The following is a 19,890-nucleotide window of genomic DNA, read 5'->3' as shown; positions in this document are numbered from 1 at the left end:
GTTGATTGGAGAAGGCTCTAGAAAGAAAGATCTATACTATGTTGACTTCCTTCAAATTCCAAAGAACCCTTTTTGTAATGTTGTTCAACATAAAGATATTAATGGTACAAAAGGCCTGGACATCCCAATATTATTAAAATTTCTTATTTACCTTTTGTTAAACATCTTTGTAAAAGTGATTTCACTTGTAATGATTGTACTCTTGAAAAGATGAAAAGTTTTCTTTTAATCAAAGATTTATGTTTACAACAAGACCATTTGAAAATTGTCCATTCGGACATATTGGGGACGGGCACCTGTTTTATCAAAAGGGTGGTTTTCGTATTATGTAATTTTTGTTGTCGATTACACTAGATATTGTTGGATTTTTTTTCTTAAGCACAAACATAAGGTTTTTAGGACATTCAAAACATATCATATGATGATCAAAAACCAATTTAATGGTAACTTGAAAATTCTTAGAACTGACTCTGAAGGAGAATACCTATCAAATGAATTCAAAACATATCTTGAGAGTTATGGTATTCTGCATCAAAAATCTTGTCTGAAAACACCTCAACAAAATGGATTAGCCGAAAGAAAACATAAACATATTATTGAAACTACTCGAACCCTTCTCATTTTGCAAAACATACCAAAAAAATTTTGGGCTGAGGCGGCTCTCACATCTGTCTATCTCATAAATCGGCTTTCATCCAAAAATTTAAACAAAATTTCACCTTTTGAAATGTTGTATACAAAAGAACCTGATTATAATAAGTTAAGAACAAATGTTTTGTTCTTACGAACAAGAATGACAAGCTTTCACCAAAAAATATCACATGTGCTTTTCTTGGTTACTCCGAAACTCAAAAGGGGTTTCGATGTTATGATATTAAAAATGATAAATTATATGCATCCAAAAATGTGAGTTTTCTAGAAAATGTTAGTGGTTTTGAAAGATGTGAATCTCATGATGAAAACATGAATTATTCTTTTTTTATTTGAGTTATTATCTAGAAATGATGATGATAGTGATTGATGAGTTCCCACATAATGACTCTAGTGATAATGAAGGTGAGGAAAACAACTCTTTATTACACCCACCTACCTATCAACATATTGATGAAGGAACATCTAGAGATCCTATCACATATTCCCATAGAGATAAAAATAGTTTTAGAAGTGCAATAGAAAAATATAACGAATCTAGTGGAACTACCTCTTCAAATGAGGAAAATACTCGAAGAACTGAGAGAAATAGAAAAGTCCCTTCTAGGTTCAATTCTTATGATTCATTCACACCTAAACATAGAGCTTGTCTTAGTGTCATTCACTCATATGTAGAACCCAAAAACTTTAAAGAAGCCAAAAAAAAGTATTGAATGGATAGAAGCTATGGACAATGAACTTAGAGCTCTCAGAAAAGCGAAGATCTGGAAATTTCAAAATCTTCCTATGGATAAGAAAATCATAGGGTGTAGATCGGTGTTTAAGGTTAAAACCAAGAGCGATGGATCTCTTAAAAGATATAAAGCTCATCTAGTAGCCAAAGGATATATTCAAGAATACGGAATTGACTATGAAAAAACATTTGCCCATGTTGCATGAATGGTTACTGTCAAATGCCTTATTACCATCGCTTTTATTAAAAAATAGAACATCTACCAAATGAATGTTAAAAATATCTTTTTAAATGGCGATCTTAATGAAGAAGTATATATGGATGCTCCTCCAAGAATGGAGACTCCTAAAGAAAAAGTACTTCATCTCCAGAAAGTACTGTATGGACTAAAACAAGCCCCCAAGGCTTGGAATGACAGATTTAACTCTGTAATGTTGAAAAATGAGTTATCCTCATGTTTTACTGACACAGCTTTATTTGTCAGAAAATCCAACGCAGGAATAGTAATATTGCTTCTATATGTCGATGATATGCTAATAACTGGAAGTGATTCTAAAGGAATTAAGAGCATAAAATCTATTTTAAAAGATAAATTTGAAACGTCTGACTTAGGATTTCTGACCTACTTTCTGGGAATTGAAGTTGCATATTCACATAGAGGTTATTTTTTATCTCAAACTAAACTTGCTTCTTCGATTCTTGACATGTCAGGTATTACAGATGATAAAATTTGTGAAACTCCTGTTATAGTAGGAACCAAAATGAAAATTGATGATGAAATTCTTCTCAAAGACCGCACTCCCTACAGACAGCTTGTAGGCTCCTTGATGTATCTGAGTATTACTAGACCAGATATTTCACATGCAGTTCATACTGCAAGCCAATTTCACATGCACCAACAATCGTTCATATGAGTGCAATTCTGCGAATCATCAGATACATAAAAGGATCGTTGAATAAAGGAGTATTCTTATCCTCTTCCTCTAAATTAAATTTAATAGCTTATACCAACTCTGATTGGGGAGGTGATCCAAATAATTGTCACTCCACCACTGGCTTTTGTATGTTTTTAAGAGACTCACTAATATCATGGAGATGCAAAAAACAACAAAAGGTATTATTATCCTCTACCGAAACTAAATACCGAGCTATGGCAACTACTACCATGGAGATTGTATGGATTCATCAACTATTAGAAGATATGGGGATTAATGTAAAAGGGCCCACCAAGCTATGCTATGATAACAAGAGTGCAATTTATATTGCCAAAAACCACACATTTCATGAGCGGACTAAACACATCGAGATGGACTGCCACTATCTACAAGAAGCATATCTGAAATGAGTCATAGATCTTCCATATGTAACTTCAGAATATCAGTTGGTAGATTTCTTCACCAAAGCGTTGTGCTCTCCGCAATTCAACTTCCTTCTTGGCAAACTTTCGGTCATTATGCCCTAAGTTTGAGGGAGGGTGTTAAATTGTAATTCATAAGACAATGTATTTTCTATATATATTTTATATGTATAAAAGAATATACATATACATATATATGTACATATATCCATCTACTTATATATATAAAATATATATTTCTTTCTTGTATTAGTCATAGGGGTATTTTAGTCATTTCTATATTTTACATAGATTTATGTTTTTTAATATGATTGTAATTCTTCCTTTTTTAATTTTTTAATTTTTTAATTTTTTAATTTTTTAATTTTTATTTTTCTTTTATTTTAAAGTAATGTACCTTGGGGGGCGCCCACACTCTAGTCGTTGGGCCCCTCCAACGATCACATTTGTAACCGTTGGAGGGGCTCCAACGACTAAAAGTGGAGCCCCTCCAAGGCTCACTTAGTTGCTCTATAAAAGGGGCTTGTCCCCTTGTATTTTAGTGTGGCTTTGAGACAAAGTCATTCTTGTTTAATAAAGCTTTTCATATTCTTTTATGCCTTTGTGCATTTGTGAGATATTGTGGGTGGTGCCTTTGTGCAGAAGTGTTCTAAGTGTTCTTATTATGCCTTTGTGCACACTTTATTCATCAAGAACTTAGTGTCTTGATCATAGTGACTTCTTTGGAGATACTTTCACAGGAGCAACCCTTAGATGAGAGATTCCACATCCATGATCGAAAATTTGTGAAACGGAAAGAAGATTTAAACTTAGTTGAGGAACAACCCTTACTTTTGGCACAAAAAAAATTTAGAGGAATTTAAAGTTCCAACACTTTTAATTTGCAAAGATGTTTCATCGGCAGTTGAAACATAGGAGGTTTTTGAATTAGTGCACAGATAAACCATTCTCATAAGGTGTCATATGAAAGGATGCTCCAGAATCAAGGATCGAAAAAGACATACCAGGAGGAGAAGATGAAGCTAATGCGGCACCCGGTGTGGATGGAGATTTGAGTAGCATTTGAAGTGCCTTCGATAATTGAGGAAGAGAAAATGAATCTTTTCTTTTAATTGGTTTTTCCTTTGTGTGGTTTCTTCAACGGAAGCTACTTTGATCTTAGGGGTTTCATATAACTTGGGACAATTAGGTCGTATGTGACTCGGTTCATAGCAATGATGACAAATAGCCTTCTTGTAGCCTCCATTATAGATTGTCGGACTTGGACAAGGCTAACACTTCATCTCCTCTTTTTATCATACCTAGGCGAGTCTCCTCTTGGCATATTTCAACAATGGTATCCTCCAAAGGAAGAGGCTTAGATCTATGAAGGAGAGAAGATCTAACTTGTTCATATTCGGAATGGAAAAGTATTCTTTTTCCATTTGCTTTCTTCTTAGTTCAACATCTTCACTAGCAACCCACTTGGGTTCAAGATGAGATAATTCATCCCATAAGGGACTAAGAGTGCTAAAGTAATCACGGACACTCATGTTCCCTTGTTTGATGGTACGTATTTTTTCTTGGAGAAAGTATTGTCTTGTAAGATCTTTTTTGTATAGATACCTTTCATGAAAATCCATACCCCGTTTGCCTTGCGAAATTTAGCTATGTTGGCACATATTTTGAGCTCAACATTGTTCATAAACCATGCGAGGATTTTGACATGTTTACTTTCCCAATCCTCTATCTTGGATTGATGGTCCTCAATAGCTTTTATGCGAGCATTTCTGCCGAGATTTACAAAAAGGCTCAAAAGGGCAATATAGCCCATCTACCAAGTGAGTGTCCTTCCAAAGGGGTGAACACGTTGGATGGGGTCCACCATACCAGGGAAGGCTTCGGGAAGTCTGATCACACGGATTCCACAAGCTCGGGGCACACACTTGGTTGGACCTTGGGTAGCACCCATAGACCAAGCAAGCAAGGCTTCAACGACCTATGAAGGTCAAGTGGCCAGAGAAAGAGAGAAGAGGGGCAAGGAGAGCCCTTGAGAGAGAGAGAGAGAGAGATGTGAGATAGAGAAGAGAAGAGAAAGGGAGAGAGAATGAGAGGGGGGAGAGAGAATTTGGATTACATTCATATGATACTCAACAAGGGAAATACAAGGCCTTATATAGGCATTGGAGGCCCTCGTAAGGTCTTGGCACAAATTTATAGAAAAATATTAAAAGCATATTAAGTTTGGTAAAGCCTTCTTAGATTCCAAGTTGACTAGGCTATTTCTGGAGTCCTGAGTCTCCTGACCTCCGGAACCAAGCCGCTTCCATATTCTTAGCACACACTTCAAGAGGGCTTAACGCCCCTCTAGCCCGTCCAAAAATAGTAGAGAATGCCCCCCAGGTGGGCCCCATAAGCCCTCGGCTGCTATATTGACTGGGTTTTGGATCATGGTCAACCCGATCTGTATCAGAAATCATTTCAAAACCAATATTATGATAGTGAACTCAGATTTAAGGGGAGAGTATGTCTCATGATTTTAGAAGCTACCTGAGTTCTAATGGTATTATTCATCAAAGGTCTTATCCTAATACCCCCTAACAAAATGGCCTATCTGAAAGAAAACAATGTCAGGTCATTGAAATGACTTCTACTATTTTTTGGTGATATTAGTTTCCAAACAATTTTAAGAGGACGTTGTTCTGGCAGCTAGTTACCTGAACAATAGAATGCCATCAGCTCGCTCCTCTTAGAAACATGACCCCAGTTGAAAAGCTTCTTAGTATAATACCAAACTATTTTAAACTATGAATTTTTGGTTGTTTGTGCTTTGTCCTACTCTGTCAGACAGAACAAGATAAATTGTCCTCTAGAGCTATTTGGTGTGCTCTTCTTGGCTATGGTGAAAATAAAAAAGGTTATATGATAAATTATATGTTTCTCACAATGTTTACTTCAATAAGAAAGAACATTTTTGAAAAATAGTAGTTTATGTGATGAAAATGTGGATGAGTATGCTTTTTATTATATTTCTATCAAAAATTGATTAACATAAACAAAACAAATTAGTCTTTACACAGTCAAAAAGCAATTTAATGATAGTTCTAATGTTCAAGAAATAGTGCATGAACCTCATGAAAACAATCAAGAACCTCAGGCTTGTGTTCATGGGTCAAATAGAATTTATATTCCTCATAGATTTGTATATTATGAATCCTTTCGATCTATGTACAAAGCATATCTTGTTGTTGCACATCTTACTCTGGACATGTGAATATCAAGAAACCAAGAACCATGCTGAACTGGAAAAAGCTACAGCAGTTGAACTTCAAGCTCCAGAAAAAACAAAAATTCTTCCTTTTGAAAAAAAAAATTTATTGGATGCAAGTAGATATATTTAAAGTCAAGACCAAAAGTAATGGGACTCTTGAACAATACAAGGCAAGACTTGTATATCAGAGCTCTTATTGTTATTGCATCACTTAAAAAATGACCTTTATACCAATTGAATGCTAAAAATGCTTTTCTGAATGGGTGACTGGAGAAAATATATAAGAATCGGCACCAGGTTTGAATGTTTCTAATGGTTATGTTTTCACTTGCTGCAAGGCTCCATACTGATTAAAGCAAGCTCATCGTGCATAGTATGAAAATTTTAGTAGTACCATGTTAGAGGCACACTTCAAATCTTATCATACTGTCATTGCTCTATTTGTGAGATCTTATATAGGTATCATAATACTTTTACTACATGTTGATGACATGATCATTACAAGTAGTGATAAAAAAGGTACCAATGATCTATGTAGTCAAAAACGCTAGGCAGTGCCTTGTCGGTAGACCACTAAAAAGACTAGTTGAGGACTAAACGGACTAGTCGGTACCCCAATTAAATATAAAAAAAGTACACAAAATATACATAAAAATATGTTTAATTATTTTACTAATAAGATGATTTCATTACACAAGTACAAATTTACATATGCTTTCACAAAATATATTAGTATACATAACCAGAATATACATATATATATATATATATAATTGTACACACACAAATATATATATATATAGATATTTTCAATTATTCATAGTATATTCAGTATAATCAACAAAATGTGCTTCCAACCTTTCTCAGAAGCACAATAACACATACATATATAAAGAACATATTACATAATTCATAATGCTAAACATGCTTTCAGGCTTTTATAGTAAAATTCATTAGAAACAAAGTAACACACATATATAAAAAACATAATCAATTAAAATTAATTGTGCATGCTTTCAATGTTTCACAGAAAAAATCCCAAAAGCAAAGTAGCACACACACATAAATATAATAAGTAAACATGTTTTCATGATTTCACATAACAAATCACACAAAACACATGCACATACATATAATTATATATATACAAAAATAACAATGTATATATGAATAATAAATAACTAAACTGCCCTTGTGTCTAGGCGGAGGCAACTTAGTCGCCGACTAGGAGCCTTGGTCAGTGCCTAGTCGGCAAAAATTGGTACCCACCTAGGAATTGCAAAGCCTAGGCATTTTACTTAGCCTTGACCAACTAGGCGGACTAGCCGGTGCCTAGTCAGGGCGTTTGACTACATAGCCAATGATATAAAAAAACAACTTCAAATATTGTTTGAGATGACAGTTTTGTGTTTTCTTCGATATTTGTTGGCTACGGAGGTTGCTGACTCACCTCGAGTTCTTCTCTCTAACAAATGGAATTTGTTGTGAATATCATTTCTAAATCTGGCATAACTGATGATAACCACCTAGAAAAACTAGAGGTCTTGAAGGCAAAAGTGAAAAGACAGAAGGAATTTTGCTAGAAAATCCTACACCTTTTTGCCAATTTGTTGGAGCTCTCACTTGACCATCATTCGTCCAGATATTACACATGCCATTCAAGTGGTTAATGAATATCAACAAGCACCAACCACCATTCATACGAGTGCAGTACTTCACATAATGAGTCATGAAGATGAAAGAAACAACAAAAAGTATCATTGTCGTTAATTGAAGCCAAATACCAATGTATGGCTGCCACTACAACTAAATTAATATAGGTTAGGCGTGTCATTAAGATATGAAAGCCACTTTGTCTTAGTCTTCTCCATTGTTTTCCGACAACAAAAGTGCAATATATATAGCAAGCACTCATACTTTTCATTAACGCATGAATCACATCAAAATGGTTTGACAATATGTTAGAGAAACATATATGAGAGGTGTCATCTCCTTGCCATATGTTTCATGAAAGTTTCACTTAGCACATTTCTTCATTAAGTTTCTCTCTTCAACAAGATTACATTTTTCACTTAAAAAACTCAATTATCGAACCATGAGTTTGAGGGGAGAGTGTAAATATGTAAATATTTTATACATAAGTATTTGTCCCTCTATGTAATAAGCACTCATAGGTGGTTTCGTTTTTTGTCATTCTTTTTATAAGTTGTATTTATCGGTTTTGCTCAGGGACACTTTTGTCCACAATTTTGTCTTCTCAACATTTATAACCGCTGTATCATCTTCAATATATAGAGAAAGAGGGCAACCTGATAACATAAAGGTATTCACCTGTTTACTGTTCCTTTTCGTTTTACCCTAGCTCTCAAATTAGGTACCAGCCTAAGGCACTCTCAGCATTATTCCAGTGTCTAAAACAATAGTAAGGTCATCATCACTGGCATGCATGTTTCAGGATGAGAACTCTGTGCCTGTAAATTTCCTCCATTGTCATTGAATTCACAATGAATATCCACCCATGAAGAAGCATCCAGATTCAGTTAGTCTAATTAAGGACAACAGAATCAAAGCAAATCCCATATAATGAGTTCTTTGGAAATCATGGATGATGAAGGAGCCCCGTTTCTTACTCTAATAGCGGAGGCAAGCAACACAAAAAAGTAATTGCAAGCTTCTCCTGACTCCCCAAATCTGTGCGAAAGGAAATTTGTTGATCTACCAGTTCTGGAAGTATGCTTCCTAAAATGTTGCAGCATTCGCCATAGTTAACCAATCACAAAAACTTCAGCTTGAGGGATAGCCTGATCATGCTCTCCTGCAATAAAGGACAACAAAGCCACTAGGGAGGAGATCTCCATGTTAAAAACTGGGCTATTAGGCAATGGAACGATGAAGGACCAGAACTCACTTCCTAATAAAATCAGTTATCAGTAGAGGTTTGGAAATTGCAACAGCCCATAGCATCTAAAACAACCTTGAACGAGGCATCCTGCCTCATGTATTAGACTATTAGACAGTTTTGTATTTACAGTTTGGATCCGGATCCGGATCCAAACTACTTGTATATAGCATAATGGTATACTTGTAAATAACCCCAGCTTATCAGGGTTATTGTAAAGGCTATGTATTAGGGCTTTTGCCTATTTATTAATGAAATAGGTCACGATTTCTGTTGTTGAGAAATCGTGACTCATTGCAGCCTCCACCTTTTCCCTCTCTTAACTTCTCGTTCGCAGGTTCTGGAGAAATCTCACATGGTATCAGAGCAAGTCTGATCCAAGGGCTGGAATTCTTCTACACAGGTACGTCCATACGAGATCTTCCCTTCTCTATTGGAATACGAGCCTCAGCCCCAGCTGCCATCTTCAGATCTCCTTCCTCCAATCTGTTCATTCTTCTTCTCTACTGGACTACGAGACCCAGCCCCAAGTACTTTTTCTGTTCGTACTTCTCCCTTCTATCTATTCCTCCATCTTCACATCTCTTTACATCCAGTTTGATTGCTGAAACTGTTTTGGGTTTCTTCCTTCAATCTGTTCCTCCATCTTCACATCTCTTTACATTCAGTTTGATTGCTGAAATTGTTTTGGGTTTCTTCCTTCGATCTATTCCTCTATTTGATTGCTGAAACAGTTTGATTGCTGAAACTGTTTTGGGTTTGGGCCAAAATCCATTTTCACGATATCTTTGTTCATCGAATCGGTAGATCTCTCGATTTGGATTTGCTTCTTTGGATTTGTACCAAATCAGCCAATTTCTTTGATTTCACGATATCTATTTGAGTTTTATCGGCTGCTGATACCTCTGTACATCAGCGATATTCCTTTTGCTGTGTGCAATTTTTAAAGAAGAAGTCTTAGCTTCCTTTATCAAATCAGATTAGATCTGATAATTCGGGTATCAGTTCTGATTATCAGATTCACGCTGAATTCTCAGCTCTAAAAAAAAAAAAAAAAAGGTTGTTGCATTTATATACTGATTGCACACTAAGTCATTGATTCTTCTTCTTCTCAAACTTTTCTCTCATCCAACTTTCTTGGCCAACTCATTTCTGAAAAACTTACCAATTCCAATTTCTTGATCTAGAAAAGACAAATTCTTCCATTCATTAAAAGTCAAGGTCTTTCTGGACATTTAAATGGATCAATTTCAGCCCCTCCAGAATTTGTCATACAAGAAACTAAGGATGGAAACGAGGCTGATCCTATACAACGAATACCAAATCCCCAATATGAAAATTGGATGAAGCGTGATCAAGCTGCAGTTGCTTTCCTTATCTCCACTATCTCTCAAGAAGTATTGGTGGGAATTCCAGATGAGTGCTCAGCAAAAGAATTATGGGACCGGCTAGTGAAGACATATTCTCAGATTTCAGAGCCTAGGATTTCCTTTCTTCAGCGTGAATTTCAACTCCTCGCTAAGGGTTCCATGTCTGTCATGGAATACTTGAACAAGGTCAAGAACATAAGCGATCAACTGGCTGTTGTCGGATATGAAGTTACAGACAAAGATAAAGTCAGGCAAGCCTTGAATGGATTAGGATCGGAATTCCATGTTCTTTCGACCTCATTGTTATGTCTACCCAGCTTACCATCGTTTGAAGACTTGCAAGCGAAACTCCTTCAATATGAGATGACCTTAAAGGGGATGTCACATGACACTGGTGGCCAGGTTCTTGCTACTAGTGTTTCCTTTGGCCAGGGACGCGGTGATAGTCATTTTGGTGCAGGCAGAGGACGAGGACGAGGTACCCCAGGGGGGCGTGGGTTACTACCCACTCCGAATGCCTCTCCTTATAATCTGAAAAACGTGCCCACCTGTTACCTCTGTAACAAGCGAGGTCACGTCAAAGCCAACTGTTGGCACAATCCACAGAACAAAGGAAAGTTCCAAAAGGGTGAGAGTTCGTCAGGACGAAAGGAGAACCCTTCAAAGTTTGGTGGCGATGTGAAAGAGCTTCTTTTGGCTGCATTGTCTGAACTTGATCTGAAACGCGATGATAAAGGCGTCTGGTACATTGATTCGGGGGCAGCTACTCATGTCACAGGTAATGCGGGTAAATTCTCTACTTTAACTCCTTATTTTGGAAAAAGTAACATCGTCACTGGAGACGGGTCACACCACCCCATCACCCACATTGGAAATGTTTCTATCCCCTTGCCTAAATCCCCACTTCATCTTTCCAATGTTCTTCATGCCCCAAATATTACAAAAAATATTGTTTCTGTTTCTAAGCTTGTTGATCATACCAATTCTTCTGTTGAATTTACTCTGTCTTTTGTTTATGTCAAGGATCTACAAACGAAGAAGACATTCGCTAGAGGGGAACGCCGGGGAAATATGTATGTCTTCCAGGAGGACCCTTCTACTTGTGTTCGACCTACCTTGAAGTCATCTCCTCAGTCCATGTCGTCCAAGCATATTCATGTGTTCAATTTGCAATCTTCAAATAAATGTAATAAGCCTGATTTTTGGCATTTGCGTCTTGGTCATTGTGGTCGAGTCTTCGTTGAGCGACTCGTATCTGATGGTCTTATTCCTGAGTCTGGCCTGATTCCTAGACCAGATAATAAAATGTGTTCAAGTTGTCAAATGTGTAAGAGTCATGTTCATCCTTTTCATTCAATAAATGAGAGAGCTTCAAGGCCTTTTGAAATCGTCTGTTCCGATGTATGGGGACCGGCTCCTAATCCTTCTAATTCTGGCAGTAAATATTATGTTACTTTTATTGATAATTTCTCTCGCTTCACTTGGATATATTTCATGAAGAATAAATCGGAAGTTTTCTCTATTTTTCGTTGTTTCCATACATTTGTCAAAACTCAGTTTTCTTTTAATATTCTACATTTCCAATGTGATGGTGGGGGGAATACTCATCCAGGGATTTTATCAATTATCTCCAAGATAATGGGATAAATCGTAGAGTATCTTGCCCGCATACACCCCAACAGAATGGAATTGCAGAACGGAAACACCGTCACATTGTGGAAAGCGCTATGAGCATGATGCACGGAAGTCATACTCCCATAGGACTCTGGACAGAGGCTTTTCACTCTGCTGTTTACATTATTAATCGTCTGCCCATGAAGCTTTTAGAAGATAAATCACCTTTTTTTGTCCTATTTGGGAAGCATCCTGATTATGATGAACTAAAAAATTTTGGTTGCACGTGTTATGTTCATATTGACTCTTCTCTGCGAAACAAGTTTCAGGTTAAGGCATCCAAGTGTAGATTTGTCGGATATGCAGATCACCACAAAGGGTACAGGTGTTATGATCCTGACAATAGACGAATTAAGATATCTAGGAATGTAGTTTTTGATGAGAATGATTTTGGAGATGGAGAATATGCTTCTGCCCAAACCAATATGAATACTCTATTTTATGATCCATGGCTCAGTGCAGAGCTCTTTCCTGCAACCAATGATGAGTGTCCTTCCTCCTGTGCTCAAAGAACATCCTCTCAAGATGGATACAATGGCATACAGGAACTTGAAATAGAACATCCTCCAGAGATTAACAAGTTTGCTGGGCAAGTTTATAGGAGAAGAGAAAGGGACTCACTCTTGACTGCGGACGATATTGAACAAGAAGATCCTATGCTTGATCCATCCAATGACATTACTTCTTCAATTTCTAATACAGTAGCTATTCCGATCAGACGATCTGAAAGAGCTCGGCATCCTATTGAAAGGTGGGTCAGTTATGAGAATTTCACCATGGATTTTCAGTTATTTTTGTCACAGATTGAGAAAGAGACTGAGCCTAGACATTTTCATCAAGCCATTAATTCCAAAAAATGGATTCAAGCCATGAATGAAGAGATGGAAGCTTTGTACCAGTGTCAAACATGGACTGTCGTTCCTCGACCTCCAGATAGAAATGTTGTTGGCTCACGATGGGTCTAAAAGATCAAATACAAACCGAATGGAAGTGTTGAACGATACAAAGCTCGTCTCGTAGCCAAGGGATTCACTCAAGAGTTTGGACAAGACTATGATGAAACATTTAGTCCAGTTGTGAAAATGGGTACAATTCGCATTGTTCTTTCATTAGCTGTCGATTATGGTTGGAAAATAAGTCAGCTAGATGTGAAGAATGCCTTTCTTCATGGCGATTTGAAGGAAGAAGTATACATGGAACAACCGCCAGGCTATACAGAAGTAGATTCAAAGGAATATGTATGCAAATTAAATCGAGCTCTCTATGGACTGAAACAAGCATCTCGATCTTGGTTTGATAGTTTCTCTCTAGAAATTCAAAAACATGTTTTCTATCGATCGCAATTGGATCACTCCCTCTTTATTCTTCGAGGTAAGGAGTTTACTACCTTCTTGTTAATATATGTTGATGATATAATTATTACAGGAAGTAGTGAGAACCATGTTCAAGAAACTAAAGACCTTCTGAGTCAAAGGTTCAAAATGAAGGACCTTGGAAACCTTCGGTACTTTCTTGGAGTAGAAGTGGATAGTCAAGGAAATAAACTTACTTTGACCCAACATAAATACACCCTGGATCTGTTAGAAAAGGGTGGAATGAAAGATTGCAAGCCTCTTGCTACTCCTAGTGTGCTTAACCAGAAACTAAGTGTGCAAAACGGAGACTTGTATCATGATCCCACCAAATATCGGAGTCTAGTGGGAATGCTTCAATATCTTACTTTTACCAGGCCCGATATTACATATTCAGTCAATCAAGTTTCTCAATTCATGCATGAGCCAAGGATGGGACACATGGATGCAGTAAAGAGGATACTGAGATACTTGAAGAGTACTGTTGGAGATGGACTTTTGTACACCAAAAGCAGATCCATGAATATTGCTCATGACATAATTGCTTATTCAGATGCAGACTGGGCAGGAGATCCTGATGATCGAAAGTCAGTTTCAGGGTATGGGGTTTTCATTGGTGCCAATCTTGTTTCCTGGAGTAGTAGAAAACAGAAGGCAGTGGCTAGATCTAGCACAGAAGCAGAATACAGGGCGATGGCTGCTTCTACGGCAGAAGTAACATGGACTAGACATTTGTTAACAGAGCTCAAAGAGCCGATTGCTAGTTGCTCTCTCTTTTGTGATAACCAAAGTGCTATTCAAATATCTCTTAATCCCATTCATCACAGCAAGACCAAGCACATTGAGATTGATCAGTATTTTATCAGGCAGAAGATTGAAGAAAAAGAGATTGAGCCCCATTATATTAAAACAGAAGACCAAGTGGCTGATTTGTTTACTAAAGGACTCACAAAGTGCCGTTTTTGGTTTCTAAAGAGCAAGTTTTCCATGATTCAAAATCATGCACAACTTGAGGGAGACTATTAGACAGTTTTGTATTTACAGTTTGGATCCGGATCCGGATCCAAACTACTTGTATATAGCATAATGGTATACTTGTAAATAACCCCAGCTTATCAGGGTTATTGTAAAGGCTATGTATTAGGGCTTTTGCCTATTTATTAATGAAATAGGTCACAATTTCTGTTGTTGAGAAATCGTGACTCATTGCAGCCTCCACCTTTTCCCTCTCTTAACTTCTCGTTCGCAGGTTCTGGAGAAATCTCACAGTCCTCACCATCTTGAAGCACAGAGAAGCATCTAACCGGAACCAACTACTAAATGACCTTCTCAAGACATGATTCTATCACTCTGACCTAGGATGGAGATGATAATTCTATATAATATCCTATCAAAAGTTCATCTTTCTTATTCTTTCCTGAAGCGACAAAAATATGAAACCTCAAATGGAATGCCCAATGCCACGCCCTAAGATAAGAATTTGCACAGTTGTTAGCACGGTAGTTGTACATTTATTTATACTACAAACCTGAAAATAGAATTTTACAAAGGGTTTTTAAACACACCAGGAATACAAAGCATGAGACAATACAATACAAATCACAACCACTCCCTAAGAGTCCGTTTGTTTCATTCCCATGAAAGGGCAAGGCCTTTCATGGGAAGGTGCACGGATTTTTAAAAAAATCCTGCCAGCTCAGCCTTCCCATGAGACAACTTTCATTAGGAATGGGATATGTATGTAAGGATTTACATATAAAAAGTGGTAGGATGATGTGATCTGCAGACCCAGATTCAGCAAATAAGGTCCAGAAAGTGCAAACGGATCTCCTGTTGGCCGAACAGGATCCACTATCCATGCTCCAAATGATGCAAGCCACCTCAACCAAGTGGGACATATGCCAAGTGTTGCCGCATCATCCATGCAGTCACCTCATCAATGCAGCCACCTCAACCAGACAAATGGGACCCACCCTGGGATGCCCCCTTATGGGGTGCATTGAATGCAAGTAGGGCCCACATGGGGTGCCTCCTCTAGAAGCCTCCAAGTATGGCGTGTTGGCCTCCTCCCCTATGCACACTCCCCAAGGGCATTCAAGCACCTCTAAGGAAGTTGTGTAGACCTCCTTGGGCCCTCCTCTTTGGTATTCCAAATGGCCCTTGTTAGTTGGGCTATCTTTAAGTCTTGGGGAGGTGTTTTCCTAAGTTGGAGTAGGTTTTGTCTAAAGTAGGGATTTTGTTTTAATTCTTACTTTGTTATTTGAGTTTTTGCTTGGGATATTATAATGCTTTTATTGGGTTTCCCTTGGCCTATAAAAAAGAAACTCATTTATGTAGTTGAGGATATGAAGAAATAGAATCAAGTTTGCCTAACACTCTCTCTTAATAAATTGGGCCCCCTATAGTGGGACATTTCTCTTTCTCTCTCTTCTACCCCTTGGCCCCTAGGCCCTCTTCCCTCCTTCATTACCCCTAGAGTCCCTACCCCCTTGACTCGTTCACTCTATATTGGGCTCATCTCTTGGTTATTAAGGTGGTTCTGATCTTTCAAAGATCTGGAATTGCCTAAGTACTACGTAGAACCAATTCAATATAGTGTTCGTGTGGACTGCATCAACCCTTCGGTGAACGTAGACCAACCCTGCACTAAATGCAATTCCTGAGCTTGCCCGGACAAACCAAACATCTTCCCAACCTTAGGACACTATCCCTAAAACGTGTAAGTCCTTAAAACCCATTTCCTGAACCCCCCTTTAAGCCTAAACATCTCTTAAACCCAAAACTGAAAATAAAATTCTGTTGTTGTGATTTTCAGAAATTAACCCTCCTTAGAAATAATGATTCTCCCAAACCCCACCTAGTTCAAACCTACAAAATTAACCCCAGACACCCCTATGTGTCCTTAACCAACCCACCAAATCTCAGATCCAAATTTTTTCTCGTTTAAGAGAATTAAATCTAACACCAAAACTTGTTATGTCTAAAACCCAGTTTAAAAACAAACCTGATCCAAACTTATGTCATGACTTTGCCTATTTTTAATTTACAAATCAAACCAAACTGACCCAGAATCTCAAATTTTAACCGGACCCTCTCTAGTTCATGCGTAGCCTAACCCTATTTTCTGTCATTTTTCTGATTTTTATTCTGAGAGAAATTACTCACTCTCTCAGGGTCTGTCAAAAACTGAACAGAATTCAGTTCCCGGGTAAACCTAGAACTTTTCAGAATTTTATCTCTTCAACCTTGAATCACCTAAACCTAAAATTTTAACCCAAGCTTCTCTGATGTGTCCTAAGCCACCTCTTAATTTATCAACATTTATTGTGTTGTATTTTAGGAAACCACGAATTTTCTTTAAACCCTGCTAGAACCATACCCAAACTTGTTCCATAAACTTGACCTTGACTTAACCGAAACTAACCCAAGCCCACCTAAACCCTAAAATATGAACTTAGGCCCACCGAAACGCATCATAGGTGGTGGGAAAAATGGAGGCCCAATTGTGTCAGCATGGCACTTTCCCACCATGATGATTTGATGTTTGTTTTATTAATGGTGGGAAAGGAAAAGAAAAGGATAGCCAGCTCAGCACTTAAGTGCATTAAATGAACTATAAAGGCAGCAATATGCTCAGACACCAAGGAAAAATGGACACTTTGTTTGCACCAGCTAATGCAACTTTTTCAAGTATAATGAACCATCTGTAAGTTGTGTGTTTTCTTTCTGCCTCTTCATTTCTCTTCTTTTCCCTTTGAAACAGAATTCAAAATGTTTTGTCCTCATGTCAAGTTGCAAAACAGACATCTACCTTAGCAACTTCAACTTCCAACAGGTTGGTTTTCCAGCAACCAACTATGTGTAAACAATCAAGTACATAGTTTTCACTATATTATGCATAATCATACGGTCATACCCTATCTGAGACAGTGCCAAAGGCAAATGATACTTCCACCAACAAAGTGATTTGTGTTTGTATGGACATATAGATTATGAAAGATATCTAGTTGAAGCTACCCAGCAATGTGTCCTAAAAATAGCTGCTAAACCTTCGGTCAGAGTAAATGGTTTTAGAAAAAAAAAATCCAGAATGACCTACAGATAGTAACAGAATCATGCCAACAATGGTATAGACAATTCGGAACTCACTGCGGGCTGTTATATGTTCCTAAAAGTTTTGCTGCCAAAAAAAAAGGATAGCCTATCTACAAAGATTATTGTTCCATTGTACTTGTTTTCAAAGGAAAAGACGAAAAGACATGAAATCATAATTAAAGAATAATAAGATCAAGGAAGATAAGGCTTGTCATTATCATGTCATACAAAGTGGTTTGAACCATAGCAATGAAACTTAAAGGGTGGAAAGCTACGACTGCAAATGATATAATCAATCACTAGATAGACAATTTAGGATCCACGCATGAGTGATGAAAACAAACCAAACAAGGATCCAGTTTACAAAAATCTGCAGTGTACGGTTTCCGCTGGCTTTCCCACACCTCACTTGCTTCACTGATACCTGATGATGAGGCATCTGCACGGATGAGAAAGTAGCAATAGGGCTTCATGAGATCTCGATGAGGATAAGATAACGAATTCAGACAGGTAATATCCACCATGTCAGGATGATTGTGGAAATGAGAATGGACAGTTGCAACCACAAATTTAAGTGAAGAAAAAAAGGACGGAAAGAAGAAAGCAACATTTTATAGGTTGTCTAATGCTGACGAAGATCCATGATATGTAAAGGCTAAAACAAATACCAGGATAGCAGCAGTTTGTATTCCGAAGCGCATTTTTGAAGAAAGCAAGATATAAAAGGAAAAAAATCAGGATCAAGAAGCATGGGAGCTCAAATGTAAACATATAAAACAGGGCTCCTTTATTTTCGGTTTCTTAACAGAGTGCAATTTAGTGAAGGCCTGGATGGGATTGAATCTACTAGTTGTAAGACGAAACAAGAGAACTGCATGTTTAGGTAAGCAATCATAAACAGGTATCTATGTTCTGCAGCAGGCAGAAGATACCCTTGTGAGTTTAACTTAGAGATGGAAAAGCTTCCAATTTTTAGTCTTACATTCGAGAATCCACAGATAGATAGTAATCAATCATAAGGTGTTACCTATTCCAATATAGTGGCCAATTTGAGCTTCATTCCACTTATCCGCGTCCATTCCACCACCACAATACAAATCACAGACCTGCATACAAAGCAGACCGACAAAATCCGGTAAGAAAGCGCGATCCCGACGATAAGACCATAGTTACTCCAGAAAAGCGACGGGCAGTTGCTCCAGAAAAGCAACTGCATCAATAAGCCGTCTTGTAAGGGGAGCACAGAGAGAGAGAGAGAGAGAGTACCGTAGCGTAGGGAGAGACGAATATGTTAATGAGAGCTGCTTTAGCGAAGTCGTAAAGACGGTTATGTGCGGAATCGGTTCGGCAAACAAAGCCTCCCATTTTTCATACCTATTCACAGCAAACTGCAAGCGGGTGTTGTGTGAATATGTGATCCAACGCCCCTCCCCACGCCCTCAAGCCCCCTTTCTTGTTGCAGCGTCTTCCCCTGTAGCCTGAAAACTGTTGACAGAAAAACCTCTATCGGCTTCACAAACCCCAACTAAAGCACCACCCTCTCCTTCTTTCTTCTCTTTTACCGGATGACCTCCCGTCGTCCTTGGGAGAGAAAGTAACATTTAATTAACTCCACACAGTGTTAACGGGTCGGATGTAACTCGACATCCGACCCGATTAGTCAGATTCGGTAGTTATATTCGGATCCGATTAATAATTGGATTCAGGTCTGGTATCGAGTATTGCATTCAATCTCGAACCCAAATCTGACTAAGACCTGAATCTGTCTAAAACCGAAATCCAATTAAGTGTAAATATAAGGTTTTAATCCAGTAGGATTCGGATTCCATTTTATTTAATTTCATCCGATTTTGAATCCGAATATGAGAACAAACGGGGCAAAGTCGGTAATGCTGAGATTCAACCTGAGTCCGACCTGTTTACACCCCTGAAACTGCAACTGAAGGCATTGTCACAAAGGGAAAACCAAGTCATAAGCACATAATCAATTAGGGGGAATGAAAACTTACCCACTAAAAAACCTACCAAACTTACCCACAAGAAACGTTTTATCGGATTTTCTTTGGTATTTTTTTCAAAATTCTGACATTACATATATGAATGTTTTTATAGAAATCAGTTCTTGGAGCATTTGATCAAGAAACAACTTTTGGTATTTTTTTTAAAATTATGACCTTACAGATGTGCTTGTTTTTATAGAAATCTATCAATGCATGGATAGGTTTTTATAAGGTTTCAAAAATCAACGCGATTTTTTTATAAATTTTTGAGGCTCCAAATTACCATTTTTCATCCAAAATGCATGATCCAAGTGTTAATTTCTAGTAAATCAATCATGGCGAACACATCTGTAAGGTCATAATTTTGAAAAAAAATACCAAAAAACTGATAAAATATTTCTTAGCTGGTAGGTTTGGTAAGTTTTCCTGTGGTCAGGTTTCCATTTCCCATCAATTAGGTATTCAGTGGACATTTTTGTTTACTTATTGGCACATGTTAAAAAATGAAA

General features: G+C 37.6%; 1 protein-coding gene across 2 annotated transcripts in view; it reads right to left on the bottom strand.

Annotated features, from left to right (window-relative positions):
* LOC149847083 (S-adenosyl-L-methionine-dependent methyltransferases superfamily protein) overlaps nucleotides 1-18,957 on the bottom strand; it is a 164,680-nt gene extending 145,723 nt beyond the window's left edge. Inside the window, exons 1-3 of one of the 2 annotated variants that reach the window (XM_089996802.1) lie at nucleotides 18,648-18,957; nucleotides 18,409-18,487; nucleotides 17,726-17,820 (exon numbers count right to left, since the gene is read on the bottom strand). In XM_089996802.1, the coding sequence (XP_089852928.1) occupies nucleotides 17,726-17,820; nucleotides 18,409-18,487; nucleotides 18,648-18,746 (273 nt within the window). In that variant the 5' untranslated portion in view covers nucleotides 18,747-18,957. The remainder of the gene's footprint in view (nucleotides 1-17,725; nucleotides 17,821-18,408; nucleotides 18,488-18,647) is intronic. The other variant, XM_089996803.1, reaches the window with a different exon arrangement.
* Between the last annotated feature and the right edge of the window lie 933 nt (nucleotides 18,958-19,890).

The sequence above is a fragment of the Nuphar pumila genome, chromosome 2 (assembly GCF_984573655.1).
Source record: "Nuphar pumila chromosome 2, dmNupPumi1.hap1.1, whole genome shotgun sequence".
Lineage (NCBI taxonomy): Eukaryota > Viridiplantae > Streptophyta > Magnoliopsida > Nymphaeales > Nymphaeaceae > Nuphar > Nuphar pumila.
This window is presented reverse-complemented; position numbering and strand designations above follow the sequence as displayed.